General features: G+C 45.7%; 1 protein-coding gene across 4 annotated transcripts in view; it reads right to left on the bottom strand.

Annotated features, from left to right (window-relative positions):
• AHCYL2 (adenosylhomocysteinase like 2) overlaps positions 1-21,387 on the bottom strand; it is a 1,110,190-nt gene that overhangs the window by 631,203 nt on the left and 457,600 nt on the right. For all 4 annotated transcript variants that reach the window (XM_069629580.1, XM_069629582.1, XM_069629581.1 and 1 more), the window contains one exon: positions 9,859-9,959. In XM_069629580.1, coding sequence (XP_069485681.1) covers positions 9,859-9,959 — 101 coding nt within the window. The remainder of the gene's footprint in view (positions 1-9,858; positions 9,960-21,387) is intronic.

The following is a 21,387-nucleotide window of genomic DNA, read 5'->3' as shown; positions in this document are numbered from 1 at the left end:
GTGTTCAGCTCCCAAGCACCACAGACAATTTCTGTGAGGATCGGTCAACGACATCTTTTTCCCACAATCTCGACATTTTTTGAAGCCGGATCGAGGAGTTGTCGGTTCCGACGAGGAAGCCATCGAGTACGGATCGAATAACTCGAGGTAAATAGGATTAATCTGACTAAGAACTGAGCAACGGTATTCCGAGGCACCGAGTAAGCGCGGAAAAACGGAACTGAGCAACGGACGCCGCGCGCGGCCTTTATAGGCAGGATGACGTCGATACGGCGGCTGTCGAGGGACATTGACTCGAGGGACGTCGACGCGCAGCGCCCTCTAGAGAAAAAAATTTTCCGAGGCCAGCAGAGCTGGAAGGATATATCTAAGATGAGGAATACGTCGGAGGACACAATCCCTTCGAAATAGTCAATTATCGACGTAGAGGTTTTTCCTATCCACGTTGCACACGGTATCCCCTCTCCATTTAACGGTTGTTTTGTGAAGGAAATGTTACGAATTCTCAGCTCCTTCATCCATTTCCTTGCACGAGGTGACATTTCTTGCATTGAAAATTTGATTCCCTCTTTGTTAAATAAATGCATATTAAAGTCACCGGCTATGATTAATTCGTTTCCAATATTAGCTCGGGAGATGGAGTCAATTTCTTCGCATACGGAATTAATTAGCTTGTTGTCATTGATTGCCATTGGATTCCAATAGATGTTGAAGATTGAGATACTTTTGTTTTCGCTCTTGCGTGTCGTTTTATTGTCATTACGTTCTGGATTGTATGCTGGCATGCTAATGGTTATGTATTGAAACCAGGAATTTATGTTCATTCTTGCGGTTATATTCCACATTGTATTGATTTTCATTAGGATTATCATTCCTGATGCCGCTCTACCTGTTTTCGATTGAATTGCAGGGTTCATCCAGGTTGTATATCCCTCGCAGACGATCTCATCAGTAAGCCAGGTCTCTTGTAAGCAGATTCATTCTGAATTCGCTAAAACTGGGGAGTAATTTTCTAGGAGATGTTTATAGCCCCTTGTGTTCCACGAAGTTAGAGATATTTTCTGTGAGTCACATAGTTTCTCCTTTGGTTGTTATAGGTATGTCTTCCTTGGTTGAGCGTTCTTGTTTGTCCTTTCAGCTAAATTTACTTGACTTGGGGTACTTCGATCATTAGTTTGTATGTTAGTTTGATGTTCCTCATTCTTTTTGTTGTTTTTTATCCTTTGGTCTAATATTGTGATATTCATAGATTTCTTTTTTGCCATCAGTCTGGTTACATAAACTTCTTCTGCTTTAAAGCCAAGTTTCTTAAGATGATGGTTGGCCGCTAGGACACGGTCCATGGTTTCCTCTAGGTAAAAGTCAATGTGAGCTTCCTCCATATGATTCTTATTGGGGAAAGTTATTACTTCGATGTTATCCGATTCTATATCTCCAAGTTGCGGGATTGCTTTCATCAGTCGCAAAGTGTTATATCTATTAAGTGTCACTGGTTCTTCTGAACTTGGCGCGAGTTGGAACAGGGCCACTCTGTAGGCGTATGTTCTACTCAAAGGATTCTGGAAATTAGGTTTCAAAATCCGCAACTCTTGGGTAGTAGTCTGCTTCTGTTCTTTTTCTGAAATCTGTTGCCTTTCAGGAGATGTCCATGATTCCGCACTCGAGACAGCAGAGTAATTGAAGGCTGCTTTATCTCCTTGTATGGTTGAATCATGCGAAATAGTTGTTGGCGTCCTGATTGGATCGTTATATTCATCGATGACAATCAACTGGTCGTTTTGATCATTTGTACTGCAAAAGGTATCTTCTACGGAGTCTTCAATTGTAATCTGCTCTGTTGCCGATGCTATACTTGAATTCAGGGACTTTTCTTCACCTCTTGTTACTCCAGTTTTGCTTGTTGTTTGCTTGTTATTCTGGTGATGAATTTCCAATATCAGATCGTCTAAAGGATCCCTTTGTGCTGGATTGTGTATTTGGACACTTGTAATGGCACTGTCCGTTGTTTGCATAGGCAAGTTTGTATTTTTTATCTCTTTATGTTTCGTCACTTTGTTCTTGTTATTTTGTGATGTTTTCTCATGTAGCTTTTTTTGCGCTTTTTGCATATTTCTAAGGAACGCTCTAGATCCCGTTTGTGATTTTTTTCTAGCTTTTTTATGCGTTGGCTTATTCAGACTATCCTGTCCTGCTTGTGGTCGTTTTGAGAGATCAAATATGTCAAATGGTGTACATATGGAAGGTTCATTAGTTTCAGATGTTTCAATCCTCAATGGTTGCATCTCGTACTGCGTTGTCTTGTCAATCTTGTGTTTTGACCAATCTGCTTCATCGGTTTGTGTGTCTTGGCTTATTGCTTAGATCCATGGTGAGATTTGGGATTGTTTTCTTGCCTTTTCGTCTATTAGTTTTTTTGTTATATTCAACACTGTTTCTAGTAAATTCTGTTTTTCGATATGCTCTACTCTTGCCATATCTGCTAAACGAGATTGCCAAGATCTTGATGTTTCGGCCTCATATCAGGCGCTCCTGTATGCTGGTTGTAAATGCTTCGAACTGAGTTTGTTTTGTCATAATCGTTAGTAGCGTAGCCTGGTCTTTTGTGGCGTCAACCATTGATTCTTGTATTTTCAAAAAGGGAATCATTGCGTTTGATAATACTGCAGTTAGGGTATTTTGTAGGTCTAACATTGTTGTTGGTATTCTTGGTGGTGAATTATTCACGTCCCTATTGTGTTCTGATTGTGTGCTTATTGCCGAAGACTCTTCTGTCCCCGATGTTTGTTTTTTTGGTATCCGTTATTTTCATTCACATCATTTTTTTTTGTTAATTTACTGTCTTTGTAGTTGTTCGGTGTAGAGGTATTTATTTGGTTGGTGGCACAGTTCACGTTGAAAACCTCTCGTCTTTTGTCTTGACTATCCAATAAGGCGTCTATCTCTGTGATGTCCATTGAGAGTCGTGCTATCCTTAGGGGAATGGGATGTATGTTATTGTCGCACAGAGAGTGGGCTGACCGATACATTGTCTGCCATTGTTGTTTTGCGATCCGTGCTCTTTCCTGTAAGGATGGTGTGCAGCATGAGTCATCTGGGATTTTTTTTTATGGTTGTTTAGCGTCAGAATCACATTGTTTTAATATCTCTTCTACAAGATCTATGTTATCATCTGTTGACTTCTGTTGGATTCTATTTTCCCCTGGCACTGTGTTTATCTGGTCTAGGAAGGATCTAGATTGGATCTCTGTGGCAGCATTCGCGTTGTTAAGTACAGGAAGAGCATTTTTTAGTGGAAGATCACTAGTGCTGTATTTGCTCTCATTTTTCACTGTAGTATTTTCTTTGTTTATAGATGGTCTCGGTTCTCTTCTATGTGAATGTCAGTGAGCTGGGGATGATCATGGTCTTTCGGCCTGCCTTTATCCTTTATTGCAAGTGTTTCTTCCAATTTTTCTTGCAATCTAGTGCATGGTTTTGTATTATCCATCTTTAGCCTTAGTATTTTATAGTTGATCTGACAGAAGAGTCCTTTTTGACAATGGTTTCTCACCTCTCCTATTAGCCACCTCCAGCCGCAAACAGTCAAACAGCGCGCCCTTTCCTCCGCGCGGGCTTCACGCCGCAAGGGTCGCGCTGTTGTGGTTTTATAACTGAGCTCAGGGGGAGTGTCCAAGAGAAGGCACGTGACACAGGTCACGTGTCAGTATATGAGCCTCTGTAGAAACGCCCGCTCGCTTCAACTGCTGTCAGCTGTGTTGGCGACAGACAGTCTTAAGCGAGTTGGAGCGGGGAAAGTCTTTCTTGCTCTTAGGCTTCCCGGATGCAGTAGAGGCTGGGAGCTTCTATTTCCTTGTTGCTCAAACATTCGCTATTGTCTGAGATCGATCCTCATGTGCGTGAGATCGTACGCCTGATAACCGTAGTGCTTACCGGCTTCCTTTCGCTTTTGTAGTTGTTCAAAGTCGTGGTCACGTGATGCTTCAGCTTCTGAACAAATTGGGAAGTGATAGGTCCCCAGATATACACATCTGTCCCCTATTCACTCTGCTATGCCAGGCTCAGTCAGCTAATCAGACAGAAGGGCATTCATGCAGGCAGGCAGCCAATCAGGCTCACAGGCATTCAGGCTATTCACTTCCTCCCAGACACCCATAACAAGGAATGTGAATTAGGGCAAGCACCCAGACGTTCAGCACACCACACTGCATTCATGTCAGTTTTAGGCAGGGCTGTCTCATTCATGGTGTCACACACACAGAAACCAGACACCCATAACTTAGCCAAAATGGAGGATACTCGGAGCACCTGTCAAATTCAGTATTGAGCTGCCACCAGCACATATCCTGCTCTGTGGGCCACCCGCAGGTGCCCAAAAACACTAGGGGTACAGGGATGTACCCCCACCCATGGCTGCCATATGGGTATCCTAAGGGTCTCTCTTCACCACAACTGCACTTCCAGCAGTCCCAACTGGACTCCTGTGCACAAAACACAGAACACACATAAGGGAGTACGGAACAAGGACATGGAGGCCCTGTCCCTCCAATGCATTCCAGCACCACAGTCAGCAGGATTCAAAGTATTCTTAATTGATTCATCAGATAAACTGGTTAGTACCACTGTAGTGTCTTCGATGGGATTCTCTCTCCACTCCTTAAGAAGATTAAATTGATAGATGCGAGTCTAACTTTGTATAGTTGCGAGACCCAATAATCATAAGGCCCCGTCTGCTCTGTTATTTCACAGGGGCCATGCCACTTAAAGCATTTTGGTCGCAGATGAAGGGAGGAGAACAAGAACCTTTTGTCCAATAGGAAAGGATACAGCTTTTCTATCATAATAGCCTTTCTGGTGTTTTTGGGTATTAATCATGGTGGCTTGTACGAAATGCAGCCATATTCTCCTTTAGTCTCTGGGCTGTTTGGGAAAGCAGTAAAATGGCTTTTTCCCTTTCCTCACAGGTCTCACACAACATAAAGGACATCTTGCGGTTCTCTTTCAAATAAAAGTTCAAATGGAGAAAACACTGTTGAGGATTGGGAGGTCTTTCTAATGGCAAAAAGGGCACATGGTGTCATAACATCTGAGTGTTTGCCATCGGCTTCAACCAGTTTCTTTAAAATGTGCTTTAAAGTATTCAAGTATTTTTTATAGTATTGAACCGTTCCACTAAGCCATCAGTTTGAGGTTGATTGAAGTTTGCAGTGTTTTAATCTGAAGAATTTCCTTTACTTTTGACATGAGTGTACTCATTAACGTAGATCCTTGGTCTGTCAAGATCTCCTTTGAAAACCCAACTCTTGAAAAAATGTAATTAAATGCTCGAGAATTTGTTGTGTCATGTTAATTGGTAAAAGAAAGGCTTCAGGATAACTGGTTGCATAATCTAATATCACCAGTATGTGTTGGATTCCCAATTTTGATGAGTCAAGGGGTCAAACTATATCCATGCCGATACGTGACATAACCATGATTGGCAAAGGCTGCAATGGAGCTGGAGGGGGAATTTGGAAACTTGTCTTCTGACATACAGAGCAAGTGAGTAGAAAGTTCTTTACGTTGGCATAGATCCTGGGCCAATAGAATTGTTTCAGAATCTGTAATTGAGTTTTAGTTGACCCTATAGGGCTGACAAGTGGGAATGGGCAATTTTCAGCACTATTTTCTGGGAACTTTTGGGCACCATGATTTGTGATGCAGGGCTACCATCCAGCCCAATATCTCCCCTGTATAACAGTCCAGTCTTTAGGAAAAATGTCCCATACCTTTCTCCTGCCCTCCCTCTATTCGGATAGGACCTGAAGGAAAGGCCCAGCAAGTAAGGGATCATTCCTTTGGGCAAAATATAGATCAGGAAAATCTTTGGCCTCTTCTCAGGATATCCGAGATGTGTCATGATGCCTACCCCCGGAGCACCAGGCCAGGCCCAGCACCCCCGGGAGCAGGCATCATGCCCCCGGGTAAAAGCCCAGCGGCCCCTTATAGGGGCGCTTTGGACTCTGTCCTGGCGCCGTTGGCGCCAGGCTCATGTTGGACATCAGTCCTGGCGCCATAGGCGCCAGGCTCATAATGAAAGGTGTTTTGTGCACTTACCTGATGCAGACCATGCTGCAAGATTCAGGCCTCCCTGAGATCTGAAAGGGTCTATTTTTTCATTGGGACTATTTTGCCACTCGGGCGTGGCCAGGGAAGGATACTTACCTGGAACTACTTTGGGGGCTATTTAAGCCACGCCCAGACAGTAGCTCACGCTTTGCGTTGTTCTGCATCCAAGCAGCTGAACGCTGACCGTGTCTGCGCCTGCATCTGGTCTCCAGCCACGCCCACCTCGATCCTGGAACACCTGTAAGGAGAGAAGAGAAAGGTGAAAACCAAGAATTTTATCAAACTTCTTACCTGCATCCGGAACCTTCACGCCAGCGTTCCTGAGAAAAGACTTTCATTTAAAAGCACCGCGTTGCTCGCTGCAGCGCCGCGCTTCACTCACCTGTCCTCGGAGTTCTTCTGGCTCCACCGCGACTGTCTGCACCGGTCGCCACATCTCTGCGCCTAAGGGAGAGAAGAAGAGACAAAAGGTGAGCAGAAGGAACATATGAGGAAAGCCTCATTTTCCGCCATAACACTTACCGGTCTTCTGTTGGTGGACCATTCCTCATTTCGGGTCGGCGCCGCTTCGTTGGCAGGTACCGCACCCCAGCCCCTATGGGGAAAGGACAAAAGACATTACTGGAGGAACATAAAGACATTAAGAGGGATCGCCCCCATCGCTAACTCACCTGAGTTTACCATCGGCAATTCAATCCCTCAACGCATCGCCTTCATTCTGCACCTGAAATAAAGGACATATCACAGGTTAGGAAGCCAACAGAAAAGGAGGCTCAACACTTGAACTTTTGTAATCTTCATACTTACGGCGTTCCACTCGGAAAAGTCAAGTGGATTTTGCCAGCGCCATTCTGAAAACCAGTGAAGTAACTGAACAAACACGTGCCCCTGCACCAGAAGCAGGATGGAGAGTTCATCCTTTCAAACCATAAGGTGAGCTTCAACCGGGGATTTCGGAGGAAGTTAGAGAAGAACGAAGGGGGGGAGGGGGGAGCAAGCACACTATTCTGCAGGCTGTTAATCCCCTTTCTCATCTGCAGAAGGATATTCCTACGGGCCAGACAAGCAAGATTTGAGGGTCCTGTTCAGTTGGTGTTCCGAGTTCTGCGCATCACGCTCGAAGAGGCCACAGCAACCCAGACTAGACCAGCGCCTCCGTGGGAGTCAGGTGAGCGTTACAAGATGGGACTGCCTCTGGTATAATGTGAAGACTATGGTTGCCTCCCTGAAACTTTTGGTTTCTCTTTCTGTCTTATTATAGCTTTTAAGTTCCATGGGCTTGGCAAACAGAGCCATTTCCAGAATCCCCTGGGCTAGTCTCTCCTGCCATCACTTAATATGCCCATTTGCTGTTATTTTGCATCATGATTTTTTTAATGTCCTCTCTATAGTCAGGGTCTATGATGCCTGCCAAGATGTCTAGGCCATGCCGCCAGGCTAGACTCGACTTAGAGGAAAAGTTCTGGTTGGGAGAATGAGGACCAAGTCTGTGGGCATTAAAACTGTCCCCGGGTTGGATCAATTCTCCACCGCTACTGCACAGGTCCAATCCAATGGTGTTCTGTGGCAATTGATGGGTCGGAAGTTCGGTTGCTGAGTTTCTCAAATCTAAGGGTTCCCCAGTTTATGTCAATTGAGCCCGATCCCACTACTGACACCATATGTGAGGCGTCAGAAAGGAAAGCCGGACACAAAGTGTCATGTTTTTGGTTGAAGACGAACTTCGACGGGTTGGGAAAATGCCTCTCTGACCTTGCTCTAAAGGGGAATTTTCCTACCTAGAACAAAAACTAAGGTGCGGTCTGTGTCAGGATGTCAAAAATCAAAAGCCATCCTTGTGTCCAAACGTTCCATCCTGACCATTGCCTACAAACAAATAATAAAGTGAGAAAGGAAATGTCTTTAACCTGTTATTGGCAAGAAGTGTTCATAAATGAAAAATAGAATAGGTCCAGAGAAAATGTTCTCCTAGATTAAGACCTTCGTTCCAGAGGGCGATTCCCTTCCTCAGGATTCGTCAATGGGATGCCAATGTCTCTTGTTCTAATCATTCTGTGTGTCTCTCTTTGGCCCACAAAAATCACATTAGGCAAAAAGGCCTTTAGCCTTGTAAGTACCTCTTTAACAAAAGTTCCTTCTTGGTTCAACAAACACTGTTCTTTCTAGATAGTATGTATAGGTTTGTAATTTGCCTAGTATTCTCCCCTGCCAGGACCTCTTGTACTTCCAACTGCCTGGTTTACTCTTGCCAGGACTGTTCTACTGTACCAGAGGTTCGCTTTATATTCAAAACTGCATATATCATTCGTGGTACGATATATTGGTTTCAAGGTTTGTTTAAGCTTTTCCCCACATCTGCATTCCATGCACTCATGCGTTAGTGGGGTTTGAGTTTGAACTCTGTCCTTTTTACTTGTGAGCAATCTTCTTATTTTGTCTTCGCAACTCCATCATGTTTAAATTGCCATTGGCGCAGTCGCTGAAATGACCCAGGGGTTCCCTCTTTGTTTGGGCTGACTCAACAGCTCCCTGTAGCGTCTTTGGTCCTTTATCGCACTTATGCAGCATAGCTCTACAGCTTGCTTCCCCCTCTGGGTTGCTCCAACGTCTCTCTGGCTTCTCTCGTGGCTCTGCTCCTCACCACCTGCCTTCCCTCAGGTCCGAGTAAGGTGAACACTGCCTCCTTGAGCTGCTGAGCCCCCAGGAACTCTTGAGGCTCCTGGCGTCTCAACAGTACATCCTGCTCATGGCACATTACTCTCCTCCTCTGCTGGTGAGATCCATGGCTCCGCCATACAGGCTTGTGTCTCCAGGGTTCGCACGCTTCTGTGGGAGATGCAATGTCTTCTTCTCAAAACCAATTTTCAGTGTGGTTGCCATTTTTAAATATCTCGTGCACAAGGCATTTTCATCAAACTAGCATGCTCATTGAGCTTGACGTTCCTACTGTTTAGCATCAATTCCTTCATCCTACGTCTCAGTACTCATGTGGTTGTGTGAATTAGAGTGCATTGATGTCACTTGATGCATAATATCTGGAAGAAAAGCATTTTCTTCTTTGACATGGTAGTTTGACCAAAAGGGTGTTGGGAAAAGGTTTATTTTCCCAAGGGGGTGGCAAACACATGGCAATAGGCCATTATGGTATTGGGTATCAGGAGGTCTTCCCTCATGGGCAAATGGTGATACCACGCCTCATCCAATGAAGCCAATCCTCTGGTAGTTGTCTCCTGCAATGTGATCCTCCCTCGTTTAGCCACCCCCATCAGGTAGCGGATGCCGTCCCCTGCCGTCCTGGCCACATGGGAGGAGGTTACCGCCGGGGAATGCATGACTCCCCCATTGGATACATAATATTCAAGCTACGATTATTGCTAAACTACAAGCTTTTCTTCTCACTGGTTGCCAGCAACAACGAAAAAACAATTCAGTGTGAAACGTGGCATAAAGAATGCAGAGCAAGCAATAGGGGGTGTATACTTAGAAGTATGCAGCTTTGTAGCATTTCCAGTGAATAAAAAAAAAATGAAAAAAACGACTGCACCAATAGTCCAAAGTCCAAAAGTCCCCTCAGGATGGTAGGACTCACTGTTACATTAGTAACATGCTTTTAAAATGCACTAGAATAGCATTAAATTGACAGGTTACCTGTAGTACTGAAACCTAACCGTTTTAAAAAGGCAGTATATAATCAAATCACCATGTTGATTTGCACCAACACACACTGCTTAAAATTAGGATCAGAACACTTACTGCAGTTTGGGCAGTTATGTGAGTACAACCCACAATCTTGGCTCCAGCCAATGGCTTTTCTCCTTGTGCACGCTTCCGCAGAGCCATGAGAGCAGGCATCTCTGCAAAGAAAAAAAACAAATAGGGTTCAGAGATGTATTTGTACAGTACTTAGTTTTCAAAGGCAATGAAACATTAAATGTACCTTTGGGAAACTGTAAATCTACCTCCTAGAGAAGACCGATGCAAATTGTATGGATTATACCAAATACCCAATGCCATCTTTTGTGCACCTTAGAGCAATGGTTACTTAGCAACTATCCTTATTTTCAAAAGAAAAGTCTATGAAAAAGCTAACCTTGTTGCAACTCAGAAATGTGGTAGATGGAACTATGTGACAACAATGGTTGCCTCCTGCATAGATCAAGTATTGCAATCTTTCCACAACAGTCATGAAAACATGTTTCCAAAATAAGTGACACCTAAAGTATTAACTACAGAGCTGGGAAGCTAAATCAGATTAAGGCCCTGCTAACATAAAACGATTGTGCAGAACTACCTTAGTAAGTCGGACATAAGAGTTGGTTTTTGAGTCACAATAATTCTCTGTCAAGGTGTCCAGAGGAGAACACATGCCAGTCTTCCATATTTCTATTAACGGAATGGTTTTTATTTCTTCGGCCTGGAAAAGTAAGATTTAAGCAACATGTTTCTCCAAATGCGCAGCTATAAGCCATATGAAAGAAATACTGTCGTCTGTCTCGTAGGAACCAGTAATACATTTGCAATGTCAAAAGCCAAAAAATGTGTGGGCAAAGTATTTATTCTTATTTGTATGTATTTATTAAGGTATAATGGTTTTTCAACTGGAAACAAAATAAATGAAGGGGCATTTGTGGATCAGGTGCCGTTCAATGCTCATGTAGTGAGCTTTGGACCAGTACATGGGGAGTAGATGGTATAGAAACTAGGGACAAGACTAGGCAAAATGTTCTATACAGCATTATGAGGGGATTGGCTATTTAAAGTAAGACATTTACAGTCGAGTTAGGCCCTGGGAAGTCGGAGGGAGGGGAGTAAAGTGAGTGTAGGTACAAGATGGCCAAAGAGGTAGAATTTTCGAGCAGACTAAAGAGTGGATTGTGGGGAAGTTCTTGGCATGTGTAGGGATGGGGTAGAGGGGTAGGGCTAACAGGGTGAAGAATCTAAAGTAATACGAAGTGTAGGGCATATGGAGAACAGAGCAATGTAAGAGGGTAGAAGAGTTGAGGATGCATGGAGAGTATCAGAAGATTGTGCAGCTGGCAGCGGGGGGGCAGGCCATGCATATATCTGAATATGAGCAGAAGGAATTTGAAGAGGGACTGGTTTTGTCATTAAATGTAAGTAGCACAGTAGTCAAAGTGATTAAGTACTAGGGTTAGTATAATGGTTTCAGCAGAGTTGTGAGGGGGTAGATTTTTCTGAATTAAGAGGGTTAATTGCGGCCAACATAGAGGCAATAGTGATAAAGTGATGGAGATAGATATTGCTGTCAAAAAGTACCATGAGGTTGTGCGCCTTCAGCGGCAGAGAATATGCCAGGTGATGGCACAGGTAAGGCCTGAGGGGCCTTTTGTTGCAGGTAGGTATATCATTTTGATCATGGGGGAGTTTAGCATTAGACATTGAAGTGCCCAACTAGTCCTCTCTGCAGTGACCAACTACAGAGAGGCAGGCAGAAATGTGTGTTGACAGACCAGATGTGTTAACTAGGGAAGGTGAAGATGTATGTGCCATAAGGAAAGAAGGTGGTAGGAGAAACAAGAACAGTTGTCTGAGGGAGGTAGTGTAAAGGGTGAAAGGTAATGGGCCGTGAATGGAATCTTGAGGGATGCCAATAGGAAGGGGTCCGGGTCACATGTTGCTTAATTTCATGAAATGGAGAAAGACCAGTGGGAGTGGTAGGAGGCGACCCAGTCCAGAGCAGTGTCCAGGATGCCAGGTTTAGCAATGTAATGAAGTCGAGAGGACCCGCTGTGTCGAAGGCAGCTGTATGTTAACTATGATTTGGATAGCAGATAAATTTACTATGGTGTACAGATGTCAGAAAGTTGAAGACATGGCAGAGAGCAGTTTCTGTATAGTGATGGCTGGGGAAAACAGTTTGAGGGTCTCATAGGTCCTTACGGTCTAGGTAGGAGGAAATTCCTTTGAAGGAAATGTGTTCAAGAATATAAGAACAACAGAGAAGGAGAGAAACAGGTCTATGGTTTATTGGGATCTGCTGAAGGCTTCTCGTCTTGAGGATTGGTTGGACAGTTATATTGAAACAAGCAGGCAAGATCAGGAAATAAAGAGTAGTCAAAAAGCAATGCGGGTAGAAGCAGTTAAAATGTGGAAGCTCCAACACTGTGGAGCAAACAGGTCAGCACGGGCACAAGAAGGGTGGGAAGTCCTTCGTATTGATGCCAGTAAAGAGGGGGGGGGGGGGGGAGGATCGAAGGTGGGAGGTTGTGGAGATAGGCGGGGGGTGATATAGTGGGTGAGAGCAGGGTGCACAAGTTGGTGAAGTCGGAAGATTTGGCAGAGCTGAGGGAAGTAGATAAGGAAAGAAGGGTATTCTTGATGGGGAGGAATAGAGCGACTGTACAGCTCTTGCGCCATTTGCAAAGGTAATGCTACACGTCTGTCTTAAGGACATGGATTTCACACATGACTTGGGTTAGGTAGGGGACCAGGAGGTAAGTTTTAAATGAGTGCTTAGTGCTTTGACTTGGGAGGATAGCTCAGGGGCAACATGCTCGCCTTGGAAGTAAGACACGACAGAGCACCACAGGTTCGATCCTCGGGTCCGCGCTTAGAAACCTCTGGGTATTAAACGCATTATAAATAACCTATCATATCATGAGAGAGAGGAAGAGAGGCAGCAAAATAGAAATAAGTGGAGGTTAGAGTTGTCAGACAGGGAGGAGTCACTAGTGAGTGCAGAAGAGGAAAGTGGGGAGAATAGGTAGACAACATTAATAGAGTCCCCTATGGAATGAGTGGGAAGATGAATTAGTGAGGTAAGGGAGTAGTCAGAATAGTCCGATAAGATGGAGCTGGTTCCAGTTGATAAGTGAGCGAGATAAGAAGTCCCCCATGAGGTGGTGCAAGGGAGCTTTACTGGACCAGAGTCATGGATTATGTTCTGATCTAGACCTAAGGAATTAGGAGGTCCTGGTGGCTGATAAAGAAAGATGATGGTGAGAGGGAGGAGTGGGAAATTAGTAATTTCAAAAGACAGATATAGAAAGCCAAAGGATGGGGGGCAGAAGGGTGAGCCTTGCTGAGCATTAGACCAATACCACAGCCCCTTTTAGAGGAGCGAGCAGGGTGTGGAAGGTGTGTTGGAGTCAGTGCGTAAAACAGGAGTGTGATCCAAGTCTCTGATGCTCAAGGCTGCAAGCGAGGGGGATATGATGATGAAAGTAGTCTGTTTCAAAGGTTTTTGCAAAGATAAATTGGGCATTCCAGAGGCCAAAGATAAGAGTGATGGGGAGGGAGGAGGGGGCTTTGAGGGGAAGGTGGGAGGATAGATGAGAAGGGTAATTGGATCTTACAGGGTGTCTTCTGTGCAGAGAATGGGCTGGCGCATGAGAAGGAGAATATTTGGGAGGGAAAGGGTTGAGGGGGAATGGTCCCAAAAGGAGTGAAAACAAAGTAAAGAGGATAAGTATAAATAGGAGTGGAAGTGAGGGATGCATTGTAGAAAGGGGTAGAAACCAGTAAGGGAGTGAAGGGATGTGATGCAGAGGGGAAGGAGGCAGGGCAAACTGAAGTTAAGCAGGCCAGTGGTGAAACAGAAGTGCATGTGAGAAAGGTTGTCAAAACGGCTCCCCTTTAATCAGGTTCCCCTCGTTGGCCCACCAAAGAAGATCCTGTGAGACAGAGTGGAATCTGAACGGGATCAGACATCTTGCCTGAGAATTGTGACCACTGCATCTTGAGGACCCATTGCAGGGATCTCATCCTCAGTCTGTCCTCTGGTACCAGAAAAATGCAGGATGCCATGAGGCCGAGCAACCTTATGAATTAATTTGCCGCGAGACGCTGGGCATGTTGAAACTTGTCCATCATCTGCACAATGTGATGAGCCCTCACCTTGGGAGGCGAGCACTTCCCCCATGAACGTGTCCAACACAGCCCGAAGTGCGATTTCTTGAAATTGAGTGAGAAGCCCAGCTTGTGTAGGGAGCGGCAGGTGAGATGATCCATCGCTTGCTCGGGAGAACGCACACGGATCAGCCAGTCATCCAGGTAGGGGTAGACGTGAATCCCCGTTCCCCTCAGATACGTTGGCAGCACCACCATTAGCTTGGTGAAGACCCTCGGGCGGAGGTCAATACGAATGGTAGGACATGAAACAAAGTGCGAGTCGCCCGCCGCACACCTCAGGTTCTTTCTGTGCTTTGGATGAATCGGCACATGAAAGTAAGTATCGTGTAGGTCCAGAGACACCAAGCAATCCTGAATTCGAAGGGCCTGGAGGACCTGAGAAAGAGGGACCATCTTGAACTTGTCCTTCCTGAGAAGTTGTTCAACCAACGCAAGTCCAAGATGGGTCTCAGTCCCCTGCCTTTCCTTGGAATCAAAAAATATGGGGAATACCATCCTTTGTTCCTCTCCACTACAGGAACCAGTTCTATAGCGCCTTTCTCCAGCAGGGTCAAGATTTCCTGCACAAGGAGCGTATCTGTAAGCTTCAAAGAGATTCCCCAGTGGGTTGTCAGGAGGCCGCTTTAGGTAAGGAAGGCAGTAGCCGTGGGATATTGTTTCCCAAACCCCTGCATCCAAAGTAATAGCTCTCTGTTCTTAGAGCTTCTTAGACAGTCTGCCTCAAACTGGCAGACAATGAACATGGCCTCATTGTTTTGGAGCGGCTGCGGCAGCACCTTAAGGCAAAGAGGCAGCTGACTGAGCAGCTTTGGCACCCCTATTCTGCCGACCACCACAGGTACTTTTACGCTGACCCCTTTGACTGGCGGCTTCTCTCGTCCTACCAAAGGAGGAGCGGTAACGAAAAGAACTTCCCCTCCACTGCTGTCCCCTAAGACGAAAAGGTGGAGGTTGACGCACAGCTGCACTCAAAGATTTAGCTGCAGCTTTTGAGGTCTGCAACCTCTCAAGACTCTCGTCAGCTTTGCTGCCAAACAAATGCGAGCCATCAAAGGGCATGTTCAAAAGATGGCCTTATACATCCGTAGCAAAACCCGACTTCCGTAACCACGAAAAACTGCGCATAACGGTTCTCGCAGCCATGGACCGGCTAACACAGTCAGCCGTGTCCAAACCTGAAGGGATTCACAAATGGCATCCTTGCCATCCTGCACGAGAGCAAGGAATCCATCCCTTTCTTCCACATTGGGGATATGCTCAGCTGCTAGAGAAACAATTCCACAGAGTGTATGAAAATCTTGCTAAGGCACAAGTAGAGTTGGCTGACTTCAGAGCCATATTCCCCGCAGAAAACACCTTGCATGCCCAACCATCGAAGTGTTTGTCGTCCCTATCAGGAGGGATGGTAGGATACATCGCCTGCCTTGAGGTGGCCATAGCCGCCTCAACCACCAAACTCTTGGGAGTGGGGTGAAAGGAAAGGTAGTTGAGTCGCTACCAGAAGGGTGGTATTTTATAGTTAACGATTTGTTAACTGCCGGAAGAGATTCAGGTGTCTGCTAAGCAGCCTCCACCCCATTCTGCAACGTCAAATGAAAAGGTAACACCGGGTCAGAGGGCAGACCTTGATCCAAAATATCTGTTAAGTCATCCTGAACAAAAGCATCTGGAGGACTAGACCAATCAAGATACTCAGTGACCCTAGCCATCAGTCTCCTGTAGGACGACTCCGCATGAGCCCCAGGCTCACGTCTGCCAAACTTCACCTCAGGAGAAGTGTCCAAGCCACTGGAATCATGAAGAAATTGCTGTAACTCTTCCAACTGACTGTCCACTAAAAAAGACAGGAGCCACATCAGGCTCAACAGGGGCAAGTTCTAAATCTGACTTCTCATCCTCATGGATGTCATCCAGAGGGAGAAAAAACTCCTTCCTCGGGACAGAAGAGGGTCTGGAATCCTTAACAGGCCTCACAGACTTGGACGTAGCCTTCCTTGGAGGATCCACAGTACCGGGGACCTCCATTGGTAAATAAATGCCAAAGGGCCCTGAGGGCGCCAACAACGGCGCTGCGGGCTGGTGTGAAGGCAAAGCTTCGACATCTGTATCCGATGGACAAGGCGCCAACGGAGTGGACCCGACCCCTTGCCAGATTTCTGCAATCTCTCTGGTGACGAAGACCGAAACCTGGAAGCATGTCTCATGCGATCAGCCTGAACCTTGTCTGAACGGGACCTCAAAGGTTTCCGATGAGAATCGCGCTGAGGACCCAAGCCTGAAGGCGCACGAGCCACGGACCGAGACTGTTCCCCGCCGGCTTCTTCCGAAGGCGAGGGCGGACCTGTACCCTGGGATTGGAAAATCACCAGCATCTGCTCCCTGAAGGCTGCCCATTCCTCTGGTGTCGAGGACATAGTAGGACAAGCCACTTTCCTTGCAGTGCCATCCTCCGAGGACAGGGAAGGTGACTGGTGACAGCGCTTCCTGGAATGCCGAGACGAGGACGAATGGCGGGAACCACTCCGGGACCGAGATCCCCCCCAGGACTCCTTACGATGCAGAGATTTGCCCCTCGAATCGTCTGTGGACATCCCCTTGGCAGTTTTACGAGACTTACTGGGTGTAGAACCCCCATCTACATGCAACTTCTCCTTACGCTCCCGCAAGGCCTTAGCAGGGTCGAAGAAGACATTCACGAGGAATACACGAAGCGCCGAGTCTTCGAAGCAAACACATTTGCGGAAAAAAAAAGAACAGACTACGGCGCCCGTGCATCCTATTTATAACATCCAGTGGCGTCCCCCTAGACGGAGGCATTCGAGGGACATTGACCCGATGCCATCGACGCAGGACGCCCTCTGCCGAAAGTTTCCAAAGTACACAGCTGTGGACATTACATACATGTCAAAGATGTGGAATACATTGGAGGACACAATCCATTCAAAACTACTATTACTGCCTGATTGGTAGATGTAAACATTAAGGCATCATGAAGCAGGACACAGAAAACAGATTCAAAGTTCAAACAAAAAGGACTATTAACTCAAATGCCAGGATGGTGTAAGGCCTAACTTGCCCTATACTAAGGTGGTATTTCCCTACCTAAATAAACGAAGGATAGCCTGAGCCAGTAAGTTCAAATGAAGTCTGTGTACAAAACCTACACTTGCCCTCACAACTAAAGCTAAGCAATGTGTAGGGATGTCAGCAACCAAAGTAAGTGTCCAAACTAAAGTTCTGAGCTTCTTCCAGGTCCAGGCCTGCTCTTGGCTCCCTTCCCCAAGTTCAAAACAGTTCCAACAAAAACTCGTGGTGGTCCCATACCAAAGTTCAGTTTTACAAGGCTTCAAAATCAGTTAAAATCAACTTGTGTAATTTGCCTTTTCTTTTCATCACTTGAACAACTTTTATGCCGACCAGCCTCAGGCTCTTGACTCTTCGTGGGTTAATCCAAAGAAGGGTTCTTCGGTCTAGGCGCAGTTGTCAGACCACACGGTAAACCCATCACAGGTCACAAAACCGTTAACCCTTGGTGCTTTACCACAGTTCATACTTTTTCATAAAACTTCCCTAACACAGGATTCCTTTTTCATCTGTGTTACAAGTCCACTTGTTCCTCTGATACAATTTAAGGGCCTCTTGCCTTTATCCACATGTGACTTTCACACACTTTCCTTCATGGTATTTCTTCTGCTTACCACTTTTTTCATACTATCCAATAGTGTTTTGCTTTTCCACACTTTTCACTTTGTTTGCAAGTGCGGTTTCTTTAATTTCATCTTGTTCACAAAAGCACATCACGTTCCGTTTCTTTCATGCATGTAAAAAGTCTGAATGCTGAATTGAAGAAAATATATGAAAATATCACTTGTCAGTTCGTTCGATAATCAACATTTTTTCTTTGGTATTGCGACCCATTCATTATTAAAAAACATGATTCATATTTGGCAATTGTTCGGTGTTCAATAGTTTGTTTTCGGTCTCCAGACCTCTTGTGCTTGCATTTCGTTTTCTTCCACATTAGCCATCACTTATACCATGGGCCTGGAGCGCCGCGGCCTCAGTGAACCTTCCCCGTCACTCACTGGTGTGCAGACGCCCCTCTGGGTGCACTGGTCGCCTTTTCGGGTTCTTGGGTTTATCGTTCGCTCCTCTCGCACTCCCAACGAGCTCCAGCGAGCAGCACTTGCTTGCTCTCTCTCTCTCTCTCCCTCCCTCCCTCTGCTGCAGCAGTCGTGGCTCCAAGGTGTTCCCCACTCCCATCAGGGAACAAACGGGAACTGGCTTCGCCCAGACCCTCCGCAGCCCGCAATGGCCCCAGCATCTTCCTGGATTTTCATCTCTTGGCGTCCTTTTCACTGGCCCATGTGTTACCTGCTCCACCTCGGATGGCTTTGCTCTCCAGCCCAGCTGCATCTCTACTATGCTGCTTCACACCCTTTTAATACACCTGCAACCATTTAACAGGTTGCAGTTCCTTGGCTGGCCATAGTTATTGGGACATGCATGACCTGCACAGCTACTCTTCAGGTGTCTTCCTCGTCCCAGTACCAGATTTGTGAAATGAGTTTAGTGTTAGTACCAGTACCATCATGTTTTTCATGAGGGGGAAATGAGAAATGGTGGTGTATAATAGTCTGTAAAGGCAAGGGAGAGATTGATTCTCATCAGAAAAGGGGAGATACCATGTCTCACCTGCGGATATCCTCTCGCCAATCCCCAAGGACCCTCCACCACCCAGGTGATCCTGCCTCGCAACTCCATCTCCCGGGTTAGGATCCCTGGTCACCTGAGCAGAGGGTCCAAGGGGAGTAGGTGGGAGGATACCCTTAGGTTTCTCACAACATGCATCTTTTAATGTATGAATAACTAGGTGCAAAGGAATACATTACAAAAACAATTCCATTTTCCAGCAAAACATTTTTTTACTCGCTTATAAAATACTCCCATTGGGAATTGGACTTACATTTTTACACCTTAAAAAATGATTTTACTCACAACTTTAAAAAAATGGGGAGATAAATACTCCCACTTCAAAATCTTATCTGGAGCACCGACTAAGACAGGCCATCGCTCAGTAATACATAAGTGCCGAGAACATTGTTCTTTTGTTTTACCCCTAACCCACACTGCAAAGCATCATCAATCCTCTCTTTTCCTTTCCAGTGGACTTTGTTGCAGTTCGATACGCTCTTTTAAACTTAAGGGAAAAGCTTGTTTTCTAGTGAACTATTGATAATGCAAAGTACACAAATGAAAAGTGCAAGGACTCTTGAGCCCATGTGACCTATTAAACTAGAGTGTTCTGTAAGGATTGCTTAGAGAAAGCGAATAAAGACATGCTGCCTTTATTGCTAAAAACCAGGCACACCATGTAGGTTTCCTGGTCAAACAAGTATGAGATGTTGCTTTTAAATTCATCTAACTTTAATTTGACCCAATGCACATTGCTGAACCCAGCATCCTTTCTGCCAATCACAACAAAAAAAATGGAGAACCTGAGGACAGTGAACCACACAATTGTGTGGATGTTACAAATTATATCCCGAAGGAGTAGGTTTACTAAAACAATATGCAAGGATGATCTAGTATGCTTTGTGGATGGTTCTTGTTATAGGGATAAATACTGGCAGCAGGGTATTCGGTGTGTACCTTAGGAGATGGGAAATTGTCTAACGTCACATCAGCACAGGTAGCAGATCTAGTTGCTATGACATGCTTATAAAGTGGCAGAACAGTAAATAGTAAACCGATTCCAGAAATGCCTTTTGGGGGAGAGTGGGGGTGGGGCAGGGGAGTCAGGTCTGAAAGTAAAACAAAAAGAAAATGTACTGACCTCCTCTGGATTACCCATAAAGAGTCATGCTTATGTAGCAGCTTTGTTGGAAGCCATAATGTTGCCCAAGCAAATAACCATAGTGTAAAGCACAGCACATCGAGCAATGAAGAAAAAAAAAACTTCTGGACAAGAAAAGGTTGTTGTCCATTGCCTGCCCAAAGATTGCATGAGGTATACATTCTGTGAATTCCTCCTTTTCCTAAGGCATTTCAGAGTAATACCATGATAAAAACACAGGCACAATTGACTGGCTCCAACAGTAAATCCATGTCTCTGATGTGCCCCAGACCCTGCTGTCCTTATCAAAAGGAGGGAGAAACCCAAGAGCCTAGTAATTACTTATACCTCAGGCCATACAACAGATTACCCAACAGCCGCTGCCAGCATCCTTTGAAAATATGAATTCAGTGTTAAAATGTTTTGACAGATCAGGTTCTGAGAAAGGCTTCTACCAAGAAGTAGTGGCAGACTCGCAATGTAGCTTCCAATAGCCTGAACAAGGCAGACTATCTGGGCTTGATTTTTGCAAACAAAGCTTAAGCCTGAAGGCCCTATGTATGGGGAGTGTCAGAGGAGCACCAGGCCTAGACCCTGCAAGGCCTTCAACCTAACACCCCCAAACTTCGTTTGGGGGGGTCGAGGGGAGGGATGCTCTTCCCCAAGGATATGGCGGTAACTATATAAGCACTCCGAGGGGGTAGGATGGGCTCTAGAGAAAGAACTGACAGTGTATCACAGGGGTTAGACTCCCGAAGCTGAACCGGGGCAGGGAGAACCCTGTCCCCCGAGTTTGTCAGCCGGAGCCTCCACAAAGTTGTCAGGAGTTAAACTGTCTAGGAGCTGGTCTGACTCGGACTAGGAGGAGACCGGGGCACCTTCCTCTTCATCTGAAGGACAGTGCAAGGCCATAGGCGAGAATAAAGAGCCCACCAATAGAGGTGTCGAACACTGGGGCCAAAAGGTACCAGCAGCTGCTGTTGAATATTGAAAATGAAAGGCTGAGGTCACTGAACACATGTTAAAAGTGGAAACAGCTGTAGGGCTGGTGAGAAGGCATCTGGTAACTGAGGAGTCGGGGTGGTGAGATGGAGGTGGTTCTGAACAGTCTGGGATGATGGTCCCAGAGTCTTAAGGACACTGCAGACCAGTTGGAGAACATGTTTTTGTTAGCGGAACATATCATAAACTTCTTACCCAAAGGAGGAACAATGATTCATCTGGAACTTCTGTCTGCTCTTGAGGTGCAATTTCTTTAGAGACAGCAAGTCCTGGAATGTTTGCATGCCTTTGTTTGCGGGTACTCCGGCATTTGTCAGCATCCTCACAGGAATAAGCTCTTGACAGAAGGACCAGAGGGCTCTTGTATGCTACCAGTGCCACCAACACAGATGGGCAGGGTTTATATAGAGAGTAGCTCCACCCCCCAAAGGATGGACCAGTGGTACCACTCCAGCTGGGGGATTTCGTCGAAGCCTCATCAACTCAAGGGCCCATATGACATGTAAAAAGCAGAGTTGAAGTCTTGGTGCCTCTCTTCTGTACTGTAATAGACTTGTGTGGAAAGGGAAATC

The sequence above is a fragment of the Ambystoma mexicanum genome, chromosome 12 (genome assembly GCF_040938575.1).
Source record: "Ambystoma mexicanum isolate Mex_15411 chromosome 12, UKY_AmexF1_1, whole genome shotgun sequence".
In the NCBI taxonomy this organism is placed as follows: Eukaryota; Metazoa; Chordata; class Amphibia; order Caudata; family Ambystomatidae; genus Ambystoma; species Ambystoma mexicanum.
This window is presented reverse-complemented; position numbering and strand designations above follow the sequence as displayed.